Source organism: Leuciscus leuciscus, assembly GCF_965113295.1.
Source record: "Leuciscus leuciscus genome assembly, chromosome: 3".
Classification (NCBI taxonomy): Eukaryota; Metazoa; Chordata; class Actinopteri; order Cypriniformes; family Leuciscidae; genus Leuciscus; species Leuciscus leuciscus.
Genome location: NC_138727.1, coordinates 11,320,660 through 11,347,413, shown reverse-complemented (window position 1 = coordinate 11,347,413; position 26,754 = coordinate 11,320,660). Strand labels below are relative to the sequence as shown.

The following is a 26,754-nucleotide window of genomic DNA, read 5'->3' as shown; positions in this document are numbered from 1 at the left end:
GAGTACAGTATGACATAAAATGATATGTCACAGCTGTGCTTTGATCAGATAATATAGCTGCAATCTAGGTAAAAGGTACTACAGTAAAATGAACTCTCTGACAGAAGCATATCACTGCGTATAAATGGTTACGTACTGACAATCATACCATGCATCAAAGATCATCGACCACATCATCCACATAATGGATCCAATTTATTATTGGTTGGCTAAACACACATCATGATCTCATATAGGCATATAATCTCTTATATCTTAAGTTCTTATATCTAAATGCTGATTTACTGCTCAAGAAACATTTTTTTTTTTTTTAGCAATGTTGAAAACAGTAGTGATGCGTGAATTTTTTGGGGGGAAATCAAAAATGTCTGAATTCAGATAGCACACGTACGTCTGCAAGATGTCTGTTAAAGATCACTTCATCTGGAAAGCATCTGCTGATAGACATCTTTAAGATGTCAGTTTAACATACATTCTAAATCATTACATCTTAAAGACATCTTCTAAACGTCTATTTGACATCTGACAGGAAACGTCCTATGGACGTATTGCAGATGAGCAAACACTCTTAAAAATATGTCTTCCAGATGTAAACGCGCACATCAAATAGACGTCTCCGTGATGTACGTGTTTACATCTGGAAGACATATTTTTAAGAGTGTTTGCTCATCTGCAATACGTCTATAGGACGTTTCCTGTCAGATGTCAAATAGACGTTTAGAAGATGTCTTTAAGCACATTTAATGCAATGTGCAATGTTAATGCAATGTTTAAACGACTGCATTTTAAGTGTTTCAGTGTGGGTTAAAGTCGTTTTAACTTTGGACATTCATTATTTGTTCAATGTAATATAAAAAATAATGTGCTTCAGTAAAACAAAACAAATGACCTAATCCTGTCCTGAGCGTTTGATCATTATGAATGAGACAGAAACTCCCAGTTCACACCGCTGCATTCGCGGTCAATGAGCGCTGATTGATGCGCCCTACCAGAGGGACCCAACTATAAAAATCAAACCTCGTCTCTGAGGAGCGTTCATTCACCAAATCACAGTGAGCTCTGCCGGTTAATTATTAGCCGTTATCTCGTACTTAGTACCGGAGCGTGGAGTTTGGAGTCTGCCCCTCGTATCCAGATAAACACTACAGAGAGCTGAAGGAATCAGGCACCCATCCTTTCTCTGGCCCGCAGACCTCTACCGAGCGAGCCAACCATGCTGCGGCTTGCTGGACTCTTACTGTGTGTGACCTCCTTTCTAAGTACCTCATCTCGTGGTAAGCGATTTTTTTAAAGTCTAAATATATAAATAAAAAAAACATTTACATTAGGTTGCATGTTCCTGTTGGTTTGCTTGTTGTTTAAAGCTAACTAATATTCTCATATTTTCAAATTTAAGATTTAAATTACTTTGAATAGCCTATTACATCGATTTAAGGGTTTAGCCAGTTCACTGAGGTCTCTGGAATATTAATCTTGAGTTGTGGTTAGTCACACCTTTCATTCATTCTGTGCCCAGATTCATCTAATCTTTGCAAGTAGACTCATCCATATATCAGTATCATTACTGAAAACCTTTTTTGTGTGTTTAAATAAAAAATACATAAATGTACAAATTAAATAAAAAACATTTAGTTGTTTTAGATGGTAAAATCAGGGCATAATCTCTATATCAGAAGATGTGATGCAATCTGAATGTGACACGTCAGTGTTTTCAGGACAGGACTGAACTGTTGGCAGAGAGGACAACGGTCTTGTTTTAGAGAGACTACTGTTTATCAATCACCTTATGAATCAACAATCCTAAAACCACATATTCAGACAAAATATGTTTGAGCATTAAATTGCATGAAATGTATTTGACACATTTTGATTTGTTCAGTGTTTTTGCCCCTTTAACATCACAAAGTATCTTGATTTTGCACAAACTTTACATTGAATATATGATTCTGACTTCTGACTAAGACAAAAAGAAATGAAGTTGCAACACAAAAAAAGGTTAAGTAAAGAATATGATCCAAATATATGAGGATTACAGATAATTGAGGATTATTAGCTCACACTGTTATCTGAGACCCACCTACAATTACAGATAGGACTTTTCTGCAAAAGGCTATATGAACTTCCTCTGGAGTGCCTCCGGTTTGCCTGTTGCTTTCTCTTGACCAAATTAAATGAGCATGTAGATGTAAACGCTGTGGTGTGGAGTACAAAACCTACGGATTCAATTCAGATCCCCATCCATTACTGGGTTTAAGGCTGTGTATGAGATGTCCAGTCCACTTCCTGCTTCTCTCCTTTCACATTCCTCCCTTGTTCTAGTCCAGCTGTGTCTTACATGCTGAAGCTGTAGAATGGGTCACAGCATGACATTTTTGTGTTTTTTCAGGTGCGAGTGCTGGACCTCGGCTAGATAATGACAAACTCTACAGATACAGCTACAGCGCTGAGGTCGGGCTGAACAGGCCGACGGGATCCACTAGGGGGAATGCTGGATTCAGGATCAGCAGTGATGTGGACATCAGCCTCGTCTGGAGGAACTCAGAGATCAAGGATGAACAGCTACTTCAAGTGCAGGTAAAGAGAAAGTACTTTATTGATACTTTTTTTGATTGCATACCCTTGTGAAATAGAAGTGTGCTTAAATGTATTGATTGTGCACTTGTAGTGTACTTAAAATCGTAAGTATATTTGAACAAATTTGTAGTTGCCGATTTAAAGATCCAAGTTTAAAAAGGACACTTAGGTGCACTTAAAGAGAGTACACTTTTATGTGTCTTAACACTTTTAAAAAGTACATTTTAAATAATTATTTTAATAATATTTTGTCTTGCTGACTAATATTTTAACTTGATTATAATTTAAACTACTTTGTTACTCAATATTACATTTAAAGTTAATTTTAAATGTACTAATTTGCAGCTTCATCATTACAAATATTTTAAAATATTACTTTACATTTTAAACTATATTTCAAACACAGTAGAATTATGAAATTACATATAAAGATGTACTTAAGTTCTACCTAAGCATGACAAGAAAGGACTCTTAAGTTCAACTAATTGCGTTTAATATAAATGTAAACTGTAAACTGTGTTTGAATGCTAAAATGTACTTATTTTTCAAAAGGGTATGTGCAAATCAATGTTATTTGAGGAGCTGTTTACACGACACCAGTTTCAACTAAAAGTGGAAAACTTTTTATGCGTTTTGGCTGTTCATTTACGCAACAACTGCGTTTTGGGGGCTTGAATCACAACATTTTAAAAAACGGGATTCAAAGTGCATGTTTTTGAAAACGAACCCTTATCGTCTCCAAAACTACAAAAAGGCGAATTTGTGAGAATGGTGACGTCATGCGCATGCCTATTACATTCTATATAGGCGCATATAGGCATAGGTTATGTTCCTTTACAAAATGACATCGCCAACTACTGGCCTGGCATTAATAATGCAGTGTTTAAATATGTCTATCTATATAGTTCTTGTTTTTAATTTTAGTTATTTTAGCAGACTACTTCAAGGTTCTCATTATTAAATGTTGCCATGTCAACTATTTTAAATAAAATTAGTTTAAGTTTTTTTTAAATATTTTATTTCAGATAGTAAAAATGTTTTTGTTTTTTTTATGGTTTTAGTATTTAGTATTAGCTAACAGTAATACTATTGGTGCACATCACATTCTCCTATCCTATCCTCAGATTTCAAATGTTCAAGTTGAAAGTGCTGGAAAGCACTCCCGCAAAAACAACATCTTTCACGGCAGCTCAGCAGAAAGCATTCTGGGTAAAGCCAGGCTTGAGGCACTTCAGAAGCCCTTCTTGTTGCTATGGAAGATGGGCAAGGTAACAAACACACTTCATTATGTCATTAAAATGTGTTTCATATCCGTTTTAGTTTTGAACGTTTAAATATTTTCCACAGTGATTTGATTTTTTTGGTGTGATTTTTCTTGCTTAGATCAGAAGCCTGTATGCCCATAAGGCGGAGCCTGCTACCATCAAAAACTTGAAGAGGGGTGTGGCCAGTATGCTAATGATGCAGCTAAAGTCAGGGAAGATGATGGAGGTACAGTCTGACAATTCAAATTCTCCACTGAAGTGTGAAAAGTGTGTACGTTTTTCTTTGTTAAAATACTTTCTCCATAATCCGCAGGCTGATGCTTCAGGGAAATGCTTAGTTGAGTACAAGGCTACCAAACATCAAGTGATCCGTACAAAACACTTAGATACCTGCAAAACACAAGAGACGGGATTCACCACTCACAGCTCAGTAAGAAAAAAACTCATCTTACCTCATTTATACACCATTCCCAGCACTTTTTCACCTTTCCACTCCGCTCTTCCAGGTATTGGGTGTCAGTGGGAAGTCTGCTTCTGAAACAGTAATCACTCTGGAGAATGGCATCATTAAGTCTGCCGATACAGAAGAAACACACATTTTGTCCGTCAATGCTCGTCATACAGCTGCAACTAAAGTCCTGTCCAGGTACCAAAGAAATTAGAAAACTTGAACTATGATCAATATAATAACTGGATGACATTAAAGCATCTTCTAATTTCCCTCAGGCAGTCATTGACGCTTAAAAAGATTGAGGTAGGGCCAGCAGAAGCGGCGGGTAAAGATGTCGCAGGAGTGGTGAAGTCCCTGGATGACAAGCTCATGTCTGTTGGAGTCATAGTGGAGAAAGTTAAAGCCAAGTGCAAGGGATGCCCCAATGTGAGCAACTTTGTGTTTATGCTTGTAAATTTGGTGTTGTCATATCAGCTTTTATGTTCTTCCTTATGATTTTCTTGCACACAAAAAGGAGACATTTTGCTGTCGCAGATCTTTTTGTGTTCCCTGGAAGCAAGAAAGTCATAGATTTTGGGCTGGGTAAATAATGATAGTTTTCATTTTTGTTGAACTAAACAGATAGAAATGTGTGAAATCTGTTTTTGTGTTCATACTAATCGTGCATTGCATTGTTTTGGTGTACAATAGCTGATGGACACATGGAAGGCGGTGAGGTCTCAGCTGGAGCCGGACTCGCTCTCTAAAGCAGAAGCCCCGAGAAGCTTCCTCACGCTCTTACACAGCCTGCGCAAAGCCGGCAAGGCAGAGATCCTCACAGTACTGAGCAACTGCAGCAAGACTGCACTGTAAGACCAAACTCCTCATTGTATTTTCCTCTTTCTAATTTATACACTAAGGCCTTGTCCCAAATGGCACACTTCATGTGCACTTGCAGTCTTGTGGACTTACAATGGCCGTCATGTGCGTGTGTCCATTAAAGGTGCAGTATGTTATTTCTCAAAGTTGTTGCTGAACATTTTGGACATTTAATCACCCCAAACAAACAGACCTCTACATAACAGACCTATCTTCATTGCTCCGCCTCCTAAACTCACCCTCCAATCCAAACCTCCCTGCTCAGATTCGGTCTCGAACCCGGATCGCTGGCATGTGAGACGAGTGCACTAACAAGGATGCTAAATAAATTAGTAAACACCTCATTCTCTCGAAGTCATCAGCCTGCACAACTCTCAAATATTGCCGTAAAAAAAAGACTCATGCGGACTTCTGTGTGCAAAGACTCGAATCAGTGAATTGTTTCTTTCTTTTTTTGAACAATGAACAAAAGAACCGATTCACCAAAACAAATCAGATTCACGTTTGACTTTAACCTTGGTTTGCTTGGCTGTAAAACTGTAAAGATGAAGCAATCTTTTTTGTTACATCTCTAATTTTAGAAAAAGGCTTGTTACTGGAAAAGCTACACTATTTTCAAAACAGCTGAACTACTGTCACGTTATTGAAATTATAGTTAGCGGCGTACTTTTAGTAATTTAATACTAAATCGTATTTACATGAATATTTCCCTACAGGGAACGTTCTCAGAACATTCTGGCAAGGTTCTTTCAGTAACATTAATGGAACATTTGTTCAAAGTAATCTGATCTTTAATAACATTTTCAAAACATTTGCACAAAAACATTATTTATACATCAAGTTTTTAGTTGCATGTTCGTCTAACTTTTTTTTAAATATTACTATTGGTTTCGGAATGTATATTGAACATTCAAAAGTAAAGTTCTCTTAATGTTCACAAAATTATAAAATGTAATGTTTTCTTAAAGCATTCGCATAACCAAGAAACGTTTTTAAAACATTCAAAAAAAAATGACATTTGAACATTCAGAGAACATTAGACAAAACATTAGCAAAACGTTATTAAAACATATTTAGTTTGGTAGCTAGGTAAATGGCGATTCCTAATGATACCTGAGATGCAGAGTTATGATCAGCATATTAAGAATGATTTCTGAAGGATCATGTGACACTGAACACTGACAATCATCATGGCTACAGTTGTTGCCTAATGGTTAGAGAGTCAGAGTGGTAACCCTAAGGTTGTTGGTTCGATTCTTGCAGTGTCTCATCCATACTCAGTACTCCTAATGTGTGTGCACTAACTTGGATGGGTTAAATGCAGAGGATAAATTCCGAGTATGGGTTACCATATATGGCCTTCACATGTCACTTTCACTATATACTCAGAAAATAGCAGCCATTGTTGTTGTCCTGCCTCTTTACTGCTTTTTTTAGTCTGCCAGTTTACACTGTTTCACCTTTCTAGGCCTCAGCTGGTGGATGCAGTCACATCAGCTCAGACTCCATCTTCTCTCTCAGCCATTCTGGAGTTCCTGGACTTCAGCAAGAAGGAAGGTTTAGTGCTACAGGAGCGCTTTCTGTACGCATGTGGTTTTGCCTCCCACCCGACAGAGACCATGCTTCAGTCCCTGCTGGTAAGACATCTGCATTATTGCTCTCATATCTGACTTTACATCTGAATTTAGAGCCTCCTCACTGTGACTATCACCTTTAGAAATATTTTTTTAAGACACACACACACACACGCACACGCACACACATATATATATATACGTATATGTAATGTTCACAAATTTCATAAATTATTCTATCTTTGTTCCCATCTAGGATGTGTCTAAAGGAAAGATTGGCAGCTCAGACATTAAGGAGTCAGTTGTGATCATCATGGGAGCTCTGCTCAGGAAACTCTGTCTGAAAGGAGCATGTGAACTACCGGTGAGTCCGCACACATCAGAATATTATTCATAGTCACTTCTATTGGAGTATTTGATTGACTCATGACTCATATTTATAAAATGCAATTTAATCTACATACGCATGATTGTTCACATATGATTCATATAAGTGGACAAAAAATATATGAATACATTAAGTATCTAATCTATCTAAGTATCTAAGTATATAAAATAATTTGGTTATGCTTTCTGCTATAAATAACAATATAGCACTCTCAGCAACATTTAATACATTAAACCGTGCTTGCATTATAAACTACATCTAAATCAGCATCTTAATCTTTCAATAATTCAAACTGCCTGAGTGTGTTTGTCTTGTGTTCGATGTGCAGACAGTGCTTAAGGTGAAAGAGCTGCTGTTGGCAGGGCCTGACAGCACTCAGGTGGAGTCTGAGGTTCAGATGTACCTGCTAGCATTGAAGAACGCTCTTCTACCGGAGAGTGTTCCTCTTCTTACCAAATATGCTGAGTCGGAGGTGGGAGCGTATAGCACCATTGCCATAACAGCGCTGCAGAGATTCGACCCTAAGCTTATCACACCAGAGGTACATCATCAATCCCCCATCAGCCTATCTAGAGGGACACAAAACTACTCTTCAAAACATTTAACACTCTATTTCCACAGGTGAAAAAGACAGTGAACCGCATATACCATCAGAACCAGCGTATTTATGAGAAGAACGTTCGTGCCGTGGCAGCTGATTTGATTATGAGCAGTAGTCCATCCTATATGGAAGTGAAGAACGTTCTGCTCTCCATCGGACACCTGCCGCATGAGATGAACAAATACATGCTGTCGAAAATCCAGGACATATTGCGCTTCAAGATGCCGGCCTGGTGGGTCTCACGTTTACTAATCGCATTCTTCAAATTCTAAATGAACAAAAATTGTATTCTTAATGATTGTCTCTGGCGCTGTGTGGCACTTGTGTGATAAAAGTCATATGTCCGGTTTACAGTAAATTGGTACAACAAGTGATGAAGGACATGGTTTCCCACAACTATGACAGATTCTCGAAGGCTGGGTCATCATCTGCTTTCTCAGGCTTCATGGCACGTAAGTGAGATCATCTATACCCGCTCTTAACCTTTAAATCTATGACACTATTATATTTATATAATGATACCTGACACAAAGTCTGCATCTCTCTCATAAACAAAGGTACAAATACTGTCACTGAGGTTTTTCCCTTTCATCTTTGTAATTTATTTACCCCTAAAAGGTTTCACGGTCGAGGTTTAAGCTATTGCCAAACTGAAATACATGTCTTTAACTTATTATTTTATTATATATTATATTTAGCTGAAAGCAACTTGCACTGACATATCTTAAAATATTCTAATCCTGGCTTAATCTATTCTAAGCCCTGTCTGTGAAACCGGGCCTAAATGTACATATTAACACCTAAAGTGTACATAGTAGTTAGTACTTAAATGGTACATATGAGTATCTTTTGAAACAGTACCACCCCAGTGACATCTTTTGTACTTAGTATTGCAAATATATAATCTAAAAGATACCTCATTACATTCTTTCACACTATGATAAAAATGTGTTTTATAAAACATGATTTAGAAGAAATAACCTCAGTAAAATAACATGTTTATTGTTTTAAAAGGCAGCTATAATGAAAGAATTTTGCCTGGTGGGTGATAAAACAGTTGAAAAAATATAAATAAATACCTCAGTTACATTAATATATACATATTAATATAAACTACTGATTAAAAGTTGGGGGTTAGTAAGATGATTTCATGTTTTTGCAAGAAGTCTCTTATGGTTACCAAGGCTGCATTGCTTTGTTCAAAAGTACAGTAAAAACAGTAATATTGTTAAATATTATTACAATTTAAAAATAACTATTTTCTATTGCAATGTAATTTAATCCTGTGATGGCAAAGCTGAATTTTCAGCATCATTACTCCAGTCTTCAGTGTCACATGATCCTTCAGGAATCATTCTAATATGCTGATTTGCTACTCAAGAAACATTAGCTAATTACTGTGATCAATGTTGAGCTGCTCAATATTTTTGTATTAATTGAAAGCTCAAAAGTTTAATTTAATTTATTTTGAACGGAAATATAACATTATACATGTATTTACAGTCACTTTTGATCAATTAAAGCATCTTTATTATTTTTTTAAACTTACTGACCCCATAGCGAGAACAACCTAGCATAATAAATAAATAAATGATAAACATCTTGTTGTTTGTGTCTTGTAGCAGTGTCTGTAGTATATATAATTGATTTCAACAGGAACTGCTGATGTAACTTGCACCTACAATTTGGACATCCTGTACTCTGGCTCAGGCGTATTGAGGAGAAGCAACATGAACATTTATGGTCAGAGCAACAGTGCCCTCCTTCACGGCCTCCAGGTACTGTCATCATTACCACAACACAGTGTTGTACAGCATATACCATTAACATGCATTGTGTGTGCTGATATTCACCTGTGCTTTGTGCCTGCATTCTGATTTGCAGGTGACAATTGAAGCACAAGGTCTAGAGTCTCTTATTGCAGCCACGCCGGATGAAGGAGAAGAAGAACTGGAGTCTTTTGCTGGTATGTCTGCTCTTCTGTTCGATGTTCAGCTCCGCCCAGTGACCTTCTTCAAGGGCTACAGTGACCTGATGTCCAAGATGTTCTCTATGTCTGGAGATCCGATCAATGTGGTGAAGGGCCTCATTCTGCTGACAGACCACTCACAGGTATGACATTCAGCTTAATATGCACTTGCAGAAGAGACGCTTGACTCATCACACTCCATAGTAGATCTGACACATGCAGCAGATGTTCTGCAATCAATTAGCATTGCCTGACAGCCTGGGGGCAGTGTGGGACATTTGTGGGACAGAGTGCTGCATTCTGAAAGTGAATGATGGAAATGATTTGAAACACTTAGTTAGCGTGGTTTGAAAGTGTGCCTATTTTATAACTGTGTAATTTCCTGCATATATATATATATATATATACTGTATATATATGTATACTGTATATATACACACTAAATTCAAGAATTTGGAGTCAGTAAAATGTTTTTTAAAGTGTTAGTAAAGACTTTTACATTGTTACAGAACACTTCTATTTCAAATAAATGTACATTTTTACATTTATGCATTTTGGCAGACGCTTTTATCCAAAGTAAAAATGCGACTTACATTGCATTTCAAGGTACACATTTACATTCTTATCAGTTCTTGCTTTCCCTGGGAATCGAACCCATGATCTTGGCGTTGCAAGCGCCAACGCTCTACATTGTTTGAGCCACAGGAGAGATACAAATAAATGCTTTCAAATGAATTATTTTGAACTTTCTATTTATCAAAGAGTACTGTATAAAATGAACAGGATTTCCATAAAAATATTAGGCACCACAAATGTCTTATGTCTTACTTAAAATAAGAAATATTTCTTAAAATTATTTCTGGAGGATCATGTTACCCTAAAGACACTGGAGTAATGCTGCTGAAAATTCAGCTTTGCCAGTACAGGGAATAAATACAATTTGAAAAATATATTAGAATAGAAAACAGTTTTTTAAATTTGCAATAAAATTTCCCAATATTACTGTTTTTACGGTGATCAAATAAATGCAGCCTTGGTAAATCTTTCAAAATGATTAAAAAATCTAAATGTTTGATCAAAATCAAACATGCACAATATAAATATATTTCTTTCTAATGTATAAAAATATGTTACAAACCCCTGGTTTCACAGCGAAGGCTTAAACTAGTCCTGGACTAAAATGCATGTTTTAGCTGTTTTAACTAAAAGCATTTCTTAAAATATGTCAGTGCAATTGTTTTGTCTCAAGATGCACACCAGTAATGTTTTTTTCTAAAGCACATTTATAAAAGCCACTTAAATGTCCCAATTGAACTAAAGCCTAATTCTGGCTCAATCTAAGCCCTGTCTGTGAAACCTGGCCTTAAAGTAATATTTTTCTACTTTCTCACTTTCTTTGAAGGTGATTCCTCTTCAGTCTGGTCTAAGAGCCAGTGCTGAGTTCCAAGGCGGTCTGGCCATCGATATCTCTGGAGGGATGGAGTTCAGCTTATGGTACAGAGAGTCTAAGACGAGCGTCAACAACAGGTGAATTTCTTCTTTTTAAACTACATCCTTGCATGGGATTAGTGTTGTGCATTCAGATAAAGATCCGAGCTTGGATTAAAATGAACCCCACATGGGACAACAACCCATGATGACCTTATGTAAGACCTTTCACCCTAGTTTGCTTTGGATGCAAAGTTGGTTTTGATAAAATCAACTACTTAGAAGCCATTGCCAGATATTTTTCTTCACTCGGTTTTTCGAATGACAGTAAATATGATGCCGGTGCATCTTATTATAACATCATTAATCCTTCAGAGAGATTCGATGCTAATCCACATCTTTAGCCACAACTGCACCTGCTTGCTTACTGTTAGTTTGTGGATGCAAGCAATGGCAACCTGGCTAAAATGAGACAGGCGGGAAATGAGGGCAATGGAAAGATGCTGTGGTAGGAGTAAAAGATCAGAGGTTGAGGGTAAAATTAGGCTATGATATCGATTGTGAGAAACCAAATGCTCTCAGGGAAAGATTTCGGTTATTTCATCATCTTCACATTTGAACTGATTCCATGTTGTTTAAGACAAAATACTCCAAGTTCTTACTGTATGAGGAAATGTCTCTTTTTTTACCTTACATTTAGTGCTGCGGGTTTGCTGTTCTTTGTTTCATGATGGGTATTTCTGGGTGGCATCTGCTTTTCTACATCTGCCAGCCCTCAGGACAGGCAGGGGCAGGTGTATGGATCAGGGAGGCAAGCTTTACCTTCTCTGAAAGCAAACACACACACACACAAGTAGACAGACAAACACTCACTGACAGACAGACAACCTAATACGTAAACACATGTGCGTGCGGGCACACTGAAGCGGGGAAACCGATAGAAAGATAGTTATGCACACAGACACACATAGTCAGACACAAGCGGGTTATGTTTAGAAATGAAATAAACCACAGCTCTCTCGGGCGCACAAGATTAGCATGCCTCCAATCAGCCCACTCATCACGGGCAGCCATGTTCAACAGATCATTTAAGGTGGAGGTTGAAAGCATGGAGCCAGACTGTCTCATGTGATATGTGAGCCCAAACACCAAAACTGACTCAGCAGAGTCCGAGGCAATAAATCTCTATCACAAATTGTTCGCTGTGGCAAGTGCTGTAGGAAGAATGAGATGTTAAACATGGAAAATCCTGACATAAAATACAGCTGAGATAAGTTGTGCACATCCAAAGGCATGACCCTAAGGGAAACTCTAGTTTTGTAACTATAATAATGTAGTTGTTATTTTAGTACTATTTATATACTATTATAGCATTCATATTTTCAGTTTTCATTTTAATTTTAGTTAAAGTTTTAGTCATTTTGTTTTGTGTTTTTGTCATTTTATTTTTTTTATATATATTTCTATTTAGCTTAAAATGTACATTCTGTTTGAGTTTTTGGTCATTTTAGTACTTCAACCTAAACTTGTTTTATTTCCGTTAGCTGCCAAGGCAAGATTTCTTATTTTTAAGTTGTGTTTTTTTTTTTCTTTGAATATGTATATTTTATTTTATTTCGGTTTTATTTCAGTTAATGAAAATAATTGTCTCTTAATAGCTCTAATTTTAGTTAACAAATAAGTTTAAATGTATTTTAAGTTTATTATTATGTTTCCTATCAGGAATATACATGCAACATGCCAAACAAACTACTAGGAAAAGAGTAAATGGGACTGAACCAAAGAAAGTGCATATTTGAAAAATTGTACTCTGCTGGTTGGTAAAAAAAAATAAAAAAAAATAAAAAATCTAAATTAATTAATTAATAAAAATAGAAAATCTTCACAGAGACGCATTACTGTCCCTGAAAGCTTTTAGAATAGTGGAGGAAGTTTTAAGGTTTCGGTTTGTTCACACCAAGGACGATAACTATAACGATAAAGATATAGTTCTAAAAACCATTCTAAATATAAAAGAATATAGCAGAGTCCACACCACAGCTATAACAATAACGGTACAGAGAAACAACTTTACTTATCATAAACAGAGCGTTATCGTTCGTTGGTGTGGACGCTAATATAGTTATCGTTCTTGGTGTGAACAGGCCTTTAGAGTTTTTAGTGTTCTTTGCTAAGCTCATCCTTGACATTGTGTGCAGGGGAGCTCTGGTCGTCATTGGAAACGTGACAGTGGATATGGACTTTGCAAGCGCTGGAGTGGAAGTAGGTTTTGAGACAGAAGCCAAACTGGACTTCATCACTACTGTGCAGTTCTCCGAGTACCCCTTCCTCGTCTGCATGCAGATGGACAAAACCACTTTCCCCTTCAGGTATCTATCAACATATCAGATTCTAGGTTACAATCATGCAACGTTTTAAAATGTGTTAAATGAACACAACTAACCTGTCTTGCTTCTGATGCACTCCAGAGAGTCGGTGTCCAAGCAGGAGAAGCTGCCTTCAGGACAGACATTCTCCTCAAAGAGGAGCAGAGATCAGCTGGTGCCGGGCTCAGAGTTTCCTCTACACCAGGAGAACTCTAACATGTGCAAGAAAGTCTTTGAGCAGGCCTGGTAGACCAGCTGGGACCGCACTAGATGCTTTAACTAGCAAATGTAAAAGGTTTTCACACAGACAACCACTCTGTACAAGTATGTTTTGCTGTGACTGTATGAGCTAAAACCTGTTGGACATGTGGACACTTAAAAATGAAGGTTCCAAAAGGTGTTTTGCGCAGTGATGCCATAGAAGAACCATTTTGGGTTTGCCAAAGAACCTTTCAGTAAACAGTTCTTAAAATAACCATTTTTGTATTACCGTGAAGAGCATTTTAAAGGGGTAGTTCACCCAAAAATTTAAATTCTGTCATTTATTTCTCCGGTCCAATCCTGTAAGACTTTCGTTCATCTTCGGAACACAAATGAAAATCTTTTTGATGAAACCTGAGATTTCTGTCCCTCCATTGACAGCTAACACTTTGACGCTTCAAAAAAGAGATCGTAAAACATTGATCAGCGAACATAAACAGGAGCTCAACCGAACCTGCTTGATGCGCGAAAACAAACCTCATTGGTTCTCGCACGTCAAGTGAAGATGCTTGAGCTTCCGTTTACCACAACTGATGTGTAAGTTGATGAATGTCTATCTGTGAATAAAAGCCTAAATTAAATTTCTTCATCATATAAAGCAATCGAGTCTCTTCAGAAAATCAATTCAATGGATTAGTTTTACAATCTCTTTATGAACTTTTTGAAACGTCAAAGTGGTAGTTGCATAGTCTGTCAATGGAGGGACAGAAATATCTTCATTTGCGTCCCGAAGGTGAACGAAAGTCTTACAGGTTTTGAACAACATGAGGGTGAGTAATTATTGACAGAATTTTCTATTCCTTTATTGATCTAAATAAACCCTTTTTTACACTCTAAAGAACATTTTGTGCAGCAAAAAAATTTTTTTCCTTGAATGTTATTTGAACCATTGAGCGGCATAAAGAACCTTTATTTTTAAGAGTATATTAAAGTCCTAACAATAAGTCCAGCCCTGTTTTATACATTTAAGAATGATCAGCACAAATTCAATTAATGTTTTTTGTCCATTTTTATAAATGTAAGGAATGTATAAATTTTTTGTCAGGATAACCAATGGCACTCTCATCATGTGAAAGAATTATTCAACCCCTAAAAGCAAAAGTTAGATATTTATAAATTGTAACATTATAGCATTATAACAGGACTGTGTATTTGAGGTGCTACTGTGTTATTTATTTAATCAGAGGGCTTTCTGACACACTTCATCCCTCCACAGGCAGTTCATGCTGTCTGGTTTCCATGATTACACCAGATGTTTACATTCTTGAGAATATTTATGGCAGTCTTGTACATGGGAAGATAATCAACCATGAATAAAGTCTTTTTTTGGATTTTCTTTGTCATATTTTTGGTGTTAGATCATTAAAAGTGTAACTTTTAATAATGAATAGATCTTTAACTATTAGTATGTACAGTGTCAATCCTATGTATAGAATATATTGTCTACCGAGGCTTCATTAAGCTAAAATTGGGATGAATGCAGACTAATTAACTGGATAGCTCTTTTTTTCCCAGGATATCTGAATTTTATCTTTGAATAAATGTACAGCACTACACAGTGCATTAAACTTTGGGAAGTGGTAGACAGATTGCTAAAAAGAAGTAAAGTTTACATATCTTTTTAATAGTACTGAGAACATAGAACAAGTATAAAGTAAAAAATAAATAGCTTGTCTAAAGCTGAAATTTTCTATATGTACTGAAACAGAAAGTTAAAGGCGATTTGTTCTAGAATTTTGTTTTTGTTATGCTGGTTGAAAGTCTCTTCACATTCTGATAGCCATCACTAAGTTAAGTGGTCTAAATGTATTAAAATGTATATATCTCATGATCTGTGGAAGGCGTAGGACCATAAAATGTTCGTCCAATCAATACAATGTCCTACCTGCCAGTCAGCGTATGTATTATCATACCTCAACGCACCCTACTCGCATAGACATCACAAGTCATCAGTGCGTTTCATGCTATACAGAGTTAGACAGACATCAGTCACCGAGCACCGCAACCAAAACAGCAGCCGCCTTTTACAGTTCCTCCTGAACCAAAACAACAAGCTTATGCTGAGTTCACGCCATAACAACTGTAATTTTGAAGAGATGGAAATCTGTGACGTTCGGAGCGGTTCGTGACTCGAATTTATGCCTTTCAATGGCAATATTACCAACGGCGAAATTAATCTGCAGCCGTCAGGTGGTACAAGTCAGTGCTCATTATTATTGTAATGTTATGTGCTTTGAGACATGGGGAAGTTTAACGCCGTCGTGACGCTGTGCAAACTCGATGTGTGTGTTGATATGTTTTTAAGGGAGACGTGGCTTTAAAGACGCTCTGAAGGGAGGGTGGGACATATGCTTTCAAAGCTAGCTTGCTATGAGTGGGACATATTTATGGACTTGCCTCCTTTTTAAACAGACAACAGGCCTCAGCTCAGCTTACCTATCTGCCATCTCCCAATTCACGCACTTTCATGATTTTTTTTTTGAATTCCATTACTTCTCAAATTTGCAGGTGTTTATATACAATAAATACTTTTTCATAAGACTACATCGGCCATGCTGGCATTACACAGTGTTTTATTAAACAAAACCATGTAAATATGAAAATTTAGATGTACATTCTGGCTGAAGACGCTTCTTTTTCCACAGCACTTGATCCAGTAATACTAACACTTTCTCTTCTATTCGATTCTATATTCTATATTTTTTTTTAAATTAAGAAATGTATCATGTACTGCGTTAGACTAAACTGAGAAGGGTCATAGCACTTGCATATTGTTGTCCAACTGTTAGTTTAACTGCTTATATTGTTCTCATTTGTAAGTCGCTTTGGATAAAAGCGTCTGCTAAATGAGTAAATGTAAATGGATGAATAAACGTTAAAAGTTATAATTTTTAAGCATTTACACTCTTAAAAATAAAGTTCCCAAAAGGTTTTTTTGGTGGTGATGCCATATAAGTAACACAAGGACAAGGTAAACAGTTTTTAAAATAACCATTTTTTCGTAGTGTGAACATTTAAAAAATCTAAAGAACCTTTTTTTTATTTTTATTTTTATGGTGCAATGGAAAGGTTCTATGGATGTTAAAGGTTCTTTATGGGCTCATAAATGGCAATAAAGAGCCTTTATTTTTTAAGAGTGTAGATGCCCAAAGTACAAACTAATAGCCTAACTCCCATTCCGTTTTTATCTGACCTTCAATTATAATTAAATGCAGATAAGTGTGCACAACAAAGATAATAAGTGCATTTTACGAAAGCTCACTTCTTATGAACACACGCAACTGTTGCAGGTCAAACGTTTTGAATAACACTTGGAGTTCCGCTTGGGGGCGGCTGGCAACTGAGAACCAACAACTGCGCTCTCGCGGACATTCCTATCGCGCGGAGAACAGCAGCTGAGCGTGCGTGTCTGTCACTGGCGCTGCTGCCATGGCGACCGCGTAAACAAACGCACAAACTGTCAGCTCGAGCTAATGCCTCTGGCGGGTGAAGTTTCAGGAGCTCACGGAAAACTTACCTAGCACGCTGGCATCAGGTCAAATGACCCTCCGCCAGCTGTGTAAATCAAACGGGCCCCACAACAACTATCTGTTTCTGTTGAAGATTTAAGGCCTTTTGAGGTCAACAGCACTACACGAGGGTGTGAGAAAGGGTACATCAAATCCGTGAGGGAATAGTGACCGCCATCATAAAGTCTGAAGAGTATTCTCTCAGGACGAGTGCCAGAAATGAGCTTGGACACATTAAATTATAGCCTACTACTTATTAAATTGTCACCATTTGTTGCCTTAAAGATCAATTTCATATTTTTTCATAAACCAGTTCATTTAGATGATACCACATAAAGCTCTTTTTAACTGACAATTTTTTTTATTTTTTTTATTATTTTTTTTTACAAAATATAGCCTAAAAGCACATGGCTTTCATGTATTTCCCTCTAAAGTGTATTTGTTTTGAGTGCATACAGTGCAAATGCCACCCACACTGTAAAAATTATATGATCAATAAGTTATAACAATGTTATGCCAAGTTATACAAGATTCAACACATTTTTAAGTCAATTTAATGTAATTTAAGTTGAAATGACTTGTTGAATCCAAGTTGATTGTACTTAAAAATTTAAGGCAGCAACACATTTTTTAACTCTCAACCTTTAACAGAACATCCAACGGCTAGGTGATCTTTTTAACTGCCCTTACAAAAGGCAGCTGAGTGGGCCAATAGATTCCTCCAATGTTACTTGTGCACCATTAACATCACTGGAACTAGACGTATAAGTGATTTTAATAGTGCAATGATGTACATGTTCCACTATGAAGAGCCATTAAAATACTTTACTCAGAAAAACTTTCAAAATACTCTTCAGCATAGCAAGAATGTATCATAAATAAGTACCATAATGACTAAGTATATCAAATAATAAATATTATAATTTATTAAGCATGTGTCCTTTTGTGTTCTGATTTAATAATAGATAGATAGATCATTTTATAAAGATAAATGTTTTTAAGTAGTTCCTGTACTGTAGTGTCTCTCCTTAAGTGTTAGCAACTCTCATGATGGAACAGAATGTTTCGTTTTAATTTTTGATTATTATATGAAATTTAAACCAAGCGTCATCATCTTTATGGAATTAATTTAAATATCAAATTAATAAAGATATTTAACACTGACAAAAATAACAATGCGCTCCTTCTAAAATTGGTACATAGATTGTCCAGCAGATCCATATACCTTTAATACATGATCAATGTAACAAAATAGACAAAAAGCAAATGAACAGGGAGGACAGATGATGGAAAAGAAGGGTAAAACAGAACATAAGCAAAAGGAGTATAATACTGTGGAGGCAAAATACCATGAGATAGCGACATGCCTGCACTGCAAACTGAGGTAATTGAGACAATAGTGAATTACTTTTAAAAAGTACAAAGTTTTCAGTTTGATTATTACAGCATGATTATCATTATACATTGACACTATACAGAACCCCCCAATGATCCATTGCTATAACTATAATTCTCATCACAGTAAGAGGAAACTTTTTCCGTCTCTCTCTCTCTCTCTCTCACACACACACACACACACACACACACACACAACACGGACACCACTATGTTTCTCTTTCTTGATCTCTGTTTCTCTCTCTTTCAAACAAACCATGCTTTACTCAATCAGAACTTGCTACTACCTACTACATGTAGGTAAAAAGAGTCCATAAAAATATAAAAATACAAACACTTTATACAATAAAATTAAAACTGGAAAAGCAACATCTCCCTTAATTATGCGGCGCTTCAAGAAGGCTGGATGGGCAAAAAAAGAAAAAAAGATAGTTGCCTCAAAAAGTCTACAGACTACAGCAAATGTTACATAAGTTTGTAAAAACTGCTTCAAAATGTTTCATCTTTAGCTTTTGAACGTTACAAAAGTCACAGATCAGGAGGCAACACCAGGAATTGATGAAGACATGTGGGAAACTGTCGAAACATTTCTAAGGAATTCTTTTTGATGAAGTGGGAGGAGGACAAACTCCGACAGACAGATAAAGGCCATCCTGAGAAGGAAAAGAAGAGAATAGACTAATCAAAGAAACAATAAATATCAATGAATAATTATAAAAAATCTATCTAATAGCTTACACATATTTAAGTGTTTCTTTAACTGTGCACACTTTAATAAATTAAAATGATTCTTATGAAATTTTATTTGCTAACAATGTCCAAGAGTGGACATACATTCTGAATTCATACATTTAGGATTGTGTCAGGGTTTTTTAACCAACAAATGGAAATCTAAAATTTTCTATTGGATTTAATAGCACCTGTGATGGATTAAAAAAAAATAAAAAAAAAAATAAAAAAATATTATATATATATATAAATTTACAGCTAGGATACAATTGTATGTATCCTAGACAGTTAAATAATATGTTCCCTTTTTTGCATAATTTGAAAAAATTACAGCTAGATCCTTTCCCAAATTATATTTACTTTGATTTTTCTATTTTAAAGAAATGTCATCCAGACATTTTTTTAAAAACTTAGTTGTGATTAAAATGACTGTTAAAGCTGTTTTTTAAAGCAACCCCTTAGACACAAAGGTGTTCATAATTGAAGAAACACCCATAGATGAAATGCTATCATCACATTTTATATACAGTATACTACTGTACACCATGCAGCATAATGCAAATAGAATGCCACAAATCAAAAGAAGAGAGAAATTCTGAACGAGAATAATAGATTTCCAATATGTAGTCAATGAACGTATTGCTTTCATCGTTGCATCCAGTAATGCAGCAAACTGTAGAATCTCAAAAGTTCACATTCGAAGGTCCCTCTCACTCTGTCTCTCTCTATAAAAAGGTTTGACCCTGCTGCAGCGAGTAGGCCCTCTGATCGGCCCCAGCAGCTGTCATCCTACTGCCTCAGCACAACAAATACTTTACTCGCCCGCTGACCTTTCCACACACACAGACATGCAGCTACACACGCTCCGGCTCACACTCACACATGCATACTGTCAAGTGCCAGCAATAGTTGCCAGTGTTTGGTATTTCTATGGTTTCGTTGATGTGCATCGTAAAAAAAATGACGTCAACACTGACACATTGTCATTTGCAAAATCAAGATAATGTAAAAGTCATGAGTTTTGGTTCCTCTCAATATTTCTTCCTTATCTTACCTAAACAAGTTATTCACTTGCCACTCACTTGCCTTTATTTTGCTTGCACTATCCTTTGTCAAGTTGCTTTAATTCAAGTGGAAAAATCCAATCGAATGTGTTACTGGTGATAATGCAAATGTCAATAAATCTCACAGACATACTGAAAAATCATTAAAAGCATAGAAACCTGAACACATAAAAAAAAAAAAAAAAAAAAAAAAAGAAGGCTAAACTTTTCATTAATACTCATGCACATATATTAAGTAAAATTCATGAACTTCCTTCACATTCACTTTTTTACAAAATACTGCTGTACATATACTGTAAGTTGTATCTGTCCATATACTGTAGGCCTAAATATATTGTGACCCTGGGTCACAAAACCAGTCATAAGTCGCACGGGTATATTTGTGGCAATAGCCAACAATACATTGTATGGGTCAAAATTATTATTTTTTTTTAAATAAGACAATGCTCCTGCCCGAATTGCAAAGACAAGAATAGTCTTGAGAGCCAGTCCATCAGGCTCATGTTTTGGCCTGGTCAGAGTCCAGATTTGAACCCTATAGTGAATATTTGGTCTCACATTAAACTCAAACCAACTGGGAGACATTTTTCCGATTCAACTGCTCACGAACTGTTTGAAGACATTAAAATTGAGTGGAACAACACTGAGTCTTTCTGTAAAAAAGGGGAAGGCTATTCCGTGCTATAAGTTACTTTATCTACAGTATCTGTTAAATTGTTGCTAATTTCCTGACTGATTTGTGATTAAAATGGTTAAGATCATTAAAAGACCGCTAAATATTGTGCCATTTTTGGCATGGCCCAATTTATTTATTTATTTATGTTTTGCCCAGAAGCATGTGTGTCTGTGTGTGCATAGATATTATATATATATATATATATATATATATATATATATATATATATATATATATATATATATATATATGTGTGTGTGTGTGTGTGTGTATATATGTATGTATGTATATGTATATGTGTATGTGTGTATATATATATATATATATATATATATATATATATTGAAAATGTATTAATTAAAGTGCAACCAAATATAAAACTGCATTTTAGATTCACTTTTATTTTTAAGTCAAGTCCCATGGTGTAGGACATCACAGTAATTATGAAAATCCTCTTATGTTTAAGAGTGTCCAAATACTTTTTGTCTTAACTTTTTAACATATTGATTACTTTATCATTTTAGACTTTTTGGTAAGCTTCCGAGAAGGCATTATTTATTTTAAAGAAGTGTTACTTTATTTGATATTGACATTCATAAACTGTGCGCGCACACACACACACACACACACACACACACACACACACACACACACAGCCATGCAGTGGTTACTTACCTTCTGTTATCGATGCTCCACCACAAAGCTCATGGTTGTGCCGTCAAAGGAGGGAGGAGCAACAATACGGGCACCTTGCTGTGATGTAAAACTGATGACAGGTTTGGTGGTTCTGCTGGGTACTGCGGTGCCTGGGGGCACCAGATACATGCTGCCCGTCTCGACCGCATCCTCAGCCTCTGAGCAGGTGGATGAGCGAGACTGAGGGGCCGGGTGGGGCGGCAGCGGGGTCGAGGGGTAGACCAAGTATGTGGGGGGATAGGCTGCCGCAGGACCGAGGGCGACCGGCGAGACTGACACAGGCACTGGCGTGAGTGATAAAGGAATGTCCAAGTACTGTCCACTCTCAGGATGGTAAAACCGCTGGGCGGCTGGCTGCATGGGCACTGGCGTGTCCACTAAGTAGTACTGGCCTGTGGTGGGGTCCAGCAGCAGCTTGCGCTGGATGTGAGGAGGTGTGAGGTCTGCGGGGGGTGTGAGGCAGAGTAGCTGGGGTTGAGCAGCAGGTACAGCCGGCAGGGGCACGGCGTGGTGATAAATCATGGCCGTCGGACTTTCAGGGGACCAAGACTCCATTACAATAGGTGAGCGTTGCAGGGGCTGATGGGAAGGTTTTGGGTGAGACTGGGTGGAGCCAAACGCGTGTGAGGGTTTTGAATCTGAAGCGTGAGCTTTAACAGGGATTGTTAGGTAATTGTCAGAGTCTGGCTGCTGGTGCTCTTTCTGGTGCTTTTCCTCACTTTTTGATTTAGAAGGACAGATTTTCACAGACAAAGGTGCTTTATGAGATTTAAATGTATAGTTTTTACTAGAAAACATTTGTTGAGCGCTATCATTCACTGTGTTACGGTTAGGTGCTTTGAGGTTACTGCCTAGACTAAATACGCACTTGTCACTGAAAGACTCTGTCCTTTGGGCTACTGATTTAGCCGTGTGTTCCTGACCGTGAGAACTTGTTGGCATACATACTTTATCCTCATCAACGCAGCCTTGAGTGCTGGTGGTCAACTTTTCAGCGTGCAGCTGCGAGCTAGTGTCCGCTTTCCCAAATTCGTTCTCAAAGTCCGTTTTGGTCGTGACTCCTTGCTCCTCTCGTGTGATGAGAGACAGCACGTGGCTGTCTGTGATTGGTCGCGGCGCTTGCGTTTTGCGCTTCCATTCGTTCCTATCGAAAACATATAGTTGCTCCATAGTTTTCACAGCTGCCTTTAACTTTTCGAGCGCTATTTGATTTGAAACCTTCGACTCTGGTTTCTTCTCGCAGCTGTCTGTTGCTTTTTCTGATTTTTGTTTTGCCGCTTTAGCGTCGATTTTTAAGCTAAACTCTGGCTGTTCAGAGAGAGGCTGCTTAGCGCTTGGCACTCTGGGTAATGCACTTTTGGCAGCCCACTCAGAGGAGAGATTTAGGGATAATCTTGATGTTTCAGCCACACTCTCGCCCATGTTAACAGGCTCGGAGGGTTTTGTGGCATTGTTTGTGTTCACAGACTGGCATTTTATTACCATTGGTGTAGGAAATGTTTTTTTGTCAGGTCCCCTATTAACAGGTTTGCTCTCCTCTCGTAATGCTGTGGATGCCGTCCCCGAAGAAGCGCAAGCATTTTCTATTGCTACAAACCGATATGAGCTTTTTACCAATTTGCGCACGTCCCTAACCTGATGAATAGGAGTCTGGAACTTACATTTACTATCTCTAATATCCCTTACCATAAAATGCGGTACTCTGTCCGATATGGTCAACAAATGGCTTTTAGATTCGCTTGTCGCCTTTTTAGTGCTGGCATTGTGATGGATATTAGGCGTTAACAAACTGGTGATATTAAACTGATCGCTTTTGTTTTCTTTGACACTTCGAAGGTGTATTTTGATTTCGGGCACTTTTTGACACTGTGAGGTTTGGTCTGTGTCCGCTGAGCAAGGGACCTGGCCAGAGCTCAGTTTTCCACACCCTCCCCCATCTGACTCTGCAAGATCTCCAGTCAGTTTCAGATTATGTAATGAAAGCCCAGCAGCTTCCTTTTCCTTAGGCATAAGCTGTGAGCTAGGGACATACAAGTGAGACATCTTAATCATCTTACTCTCGCCCTCAACACTTTCCCTGCTTTCCATCACAGGTCTAATTGAGGTGTCTAGCAGCGTCTCCTCCTCCTCCAGTGCACACTGAGATTCTCCATCTCCTTGTGCTTCCTGCTCTCCATCTTTCCAGGATTTGAAAGCACTTTTTTGGCTGGGGGTCAAAGGAGTCTTTAGTGGTTCGCTAGGGTCTAATTTAGAGGTAATTTCTGGGTCACAGGGTGACTCAGTGATTTCAGCAGAATGGGAACTCGGGTTCTCTTGCGGCTGGTCTGTTGCATCCCCGAGTTCCTCTTGAGAGTGTCCTGATGCAGTTTCTGAAGTCTGTCTTTGTAAGCTCTTTACAGTCTCTTTACAATCTTTAGAGTGAGGGCACACTGATGGCACAGGATGAGTATCGCTTATTTCACCTCTTTCCATTTTACGCTCATGCTCAAACTGCATTTTCTTGGAAATTACATTTTTCAAAATACTAGAGGCAAAGATGGCTTTCTTGTGGGCATCTTCCAAGGTTTCACCGAGTGGACTTTCTGCTTCACACTCCTCCTTGGTTGGCGTGGTGCCCGTAACATCAGCTGTGGAACGTGACATCATGGCATTCATCGCGCGTTTCGCGCGCCTCTCGCGCGCAGGTATTCCTGATCCGACGTTACAGCCGAAGTTCAAGGTTTCAGTCAGTGTGATGGTTTCACCAGGTTTGCTTCGTATCTCTATTTTATTAGACGCCTGCTGAGAGTTCAAGTTATTTTTCAGCGACACTATTTTAGTTTGAGGACTATGCGTATTGGTTTGAACCACGTCTTTTTTTGTTGTAGGCCTACACTCGGCGCTTTTATTTGCCTCAAAAATAGGCGTAGAGTTCTTGTGCGCCTCACGTGTCAAATTGCCATAATTTAAGTCGACGAAAGCGGACCATTTGTTAATACTCAGTCCGTGTTCTGACATTGAGGACTCACTTGAGCTGCTCAAGTTTATGGCATCAAAGTAAGGACAAGCCAAACTCCGGAAGGAACGCGCGGTGAGATTACGCACCTCTTTATCAGCGTCATCCAGTTCGCTGACGGAACTGGACGCGCCACTGGAATATTCGTTGATGTCTTTCCCCCTCTGTTTGCTCGCGAGGTGCTGGCGACCCGGGGGCGGGATAAAGTAGCGGTCAAACAGGGTCTCGCTTTTGGAGTCAGAGCTTCTGAATGAATAATGACTCCGCTCACCTGCACGTCTGCTGTGAAAGCGGACATTCCTCTGACCCAAAACACTGGCAGGGTCGTTGATCGCGCGCGAAGACGTTTTGATTGACAGGTGAATATGTCCCGACGAATTTCCAGGCTGTCCGCCGCCGCCTTCATCCGAGCTGGCACATTTATCGGATTCGCAAAGTTCACTTTCGGTGCTGACCAGAGCACCTGTGGCGGAAAGCTTCGCCGCGCGTGAAGTCGGCGCAACTTTATTGCTCTTGGACTTGCTTTGGATTCTACCGAGGGTCGTCTCGTCACTTTCAAATGATGCGTAGTCAACAAATGAATATACCAGATTATCATCCTCGAAATCCAAGCAGGATCCGCGACCAAACTCGTAATCCACATCGTGATCTAACTCCGTTAGCTGGATCTCGTGCGTCGTTATATAGTGTGCCTCTACATCTGATGCGCTCGTGCTGTCCTTTGATTCACAGCGACTGTTCAAGTACATATCGGTGTATTGCAACTCCTCCGTTTCAAACGACGCCGATTTTGAATCTTCGGTCTTTACATCCGACCCCGAGTCCACATAATCATTTATCAGCGGAACGCGCTCTTCATAAAGTCTCTCAGAATGGCACTTTCCCTCGTGACATTCTTTCGATAAACTTTTGTCTGCATTTTCATTCTCCTCTCGCTCCCCAGGACTCTTAATCCCGGAGATGGACGCATCGCCTTTACATTTAAATATTGCCAGCTGGTTCCCTTCACCTGTGAAAGTGACTTTTACAGTCTTTGTGCTGTCTGACTTCATGTCCGGTGGATTGCCCAGGTCTACATAATTTGTTTCGCTGTGATCGCCACTGTTGCGGTGTTGTTTCGTGTCTGCCAGCGGCTTTTTCAACGGTCCGGTGTCCTCTCTGCTCGCGACGGCCGTTTGAAGTGTCTCCATCTGCTCTTAACGGCGTCCCGCACGGAGATCAGTGGTGTTGCTTCTGACACCGGACCGTAGTAAGGTTTGTGTGTGTGTGTGTGTGTGTGTGTGTGTGTGTGTGTGTGTGCGTGTGTGTGAGTGAGTGACTGAACTGGACCTGTGCGCGAGGGGAAAGTGAGCGAGGGAGACACTGCGACGACGATAGAGGGAGGGGAGAGAGAGAGAGAGAGAGAGAGAGAGAGAGAGAGAGAGAGCGAGAGAGAGAGATGCATAGTCTCACTGCACAGGTATGATCCCCTAACCGCTAATCATGTGTCTAGTAATGATAATGACGTAAATCTAAACGATGACTACATAGCTGACATTAAATTGTGACAGTGTCATGTTAAGGGATAAATTGAGCTTTTTGAGGAATACGTGAGCAGTTTACGTTTTAATAAAAAATATGGGGGGGGGAAACTATATGAAAAAAAATATTATCCCATATTTGCTCACAAAAGATATAGAACAACATCTATCATAAACCAGTCTTAAGAAGGATTTATATTTTTTTGATTTTATTTAATGTAGCCTATTATTTCTATATTTTAATGGTTTAATTTAATAAATTACTAATTAAAAATAATACAACAAATAATATTTGTATTATCTTTTAAATAATGATTTAATTTAATAAACTACTGATTAAAAATAATTAAATACAACCAGTAATATTTTTATAAAAAAAAATAAATAAAAAAAAGAAGTTATTCAGTGGACTGAACAAACTAGATACATTATTAC

At 38.0% G+C, this 26,754-nt stretch overlaps 2 protein-coding genes across 3 annotated transcripts; one reads left to right on the top strand and one right to left on the bottom strand.

The window, feature by feature from the left end:
- The first annotated feature begins 989 nt into the window (after window positions 1-989).
- On the top strand, window positions 990-15,066 carry mttp (microsomal triglyceride transfer protein). The gene is made up of 18 exons (XM_082163486.1): window positions 990-1,274; window positions 2,387-2,574; window positions 3,699-3,842; window positions 3,958-4,065; window positions 4,153-4,269; window positions 4,346-4,485; window positions 4,566-4,716; window positions 4,981-5,138; window positions 6,617-6,785; window positions 6,979-7,086; window positions 7,439-7,651; window positions 7,732-7,943; window positions 8,066-8,163; window positions 9,368-9,489; window positions 9,596-9,823; window positions 11,083-11,207; window positions 13,307-13,477; window positions 13,577-15,066. Exons 1-18 carry the CDS (start codon window positions 1,214-1,216, stop codon window positions 13,722-13,724), a joined length of 2,661 nt encoding a protein of 886 aa, XP_082019612.1. The 5' UTR covers window positions 990-1,213; the 3' UTR covers window positions 13,725-15,066.
- Window positions 15,067-18,276: 3,210 nt separating this feature from the next.
- LOC309494873 (uncharacterized protein C4orf54-like) lies at window positions 18,277-26,541 on the bottom strand. 2 transcript variants are annotated; one of them, XM_082164330.1, is made up of 2 exons: window positions 21,784-26,541; window positions 18,277-19,292 (listed from the first exon to the last, which is right to left on the bottom strand). In XM_082164330.1, the coding sequence occupies exon 1, from the start codon at window positions 25,987-25,989 to the stop codon at window positions 21,790-21,792; it is 4,200 nt and encodes a 1,399-aa protein (XP_082020456.1). In that variant the 5' UTR covers window positions 25,990-26,541; the 3' UTR covers window positions 18,277-19,292; window positions 21,784-21,789. The 2 variants fall into 2 exon arrangements, with proteins under 2 accessions (XP_082020456.1, XP_082020457.1); XM_082164331.1 differs by lacking the exon at window positions 18,277-19,292 and adding an exon at window positions 19,688-20,525.
- Between the last annotated feature and the right edge of the window lie 213 nt (window positions 26,542-26,754).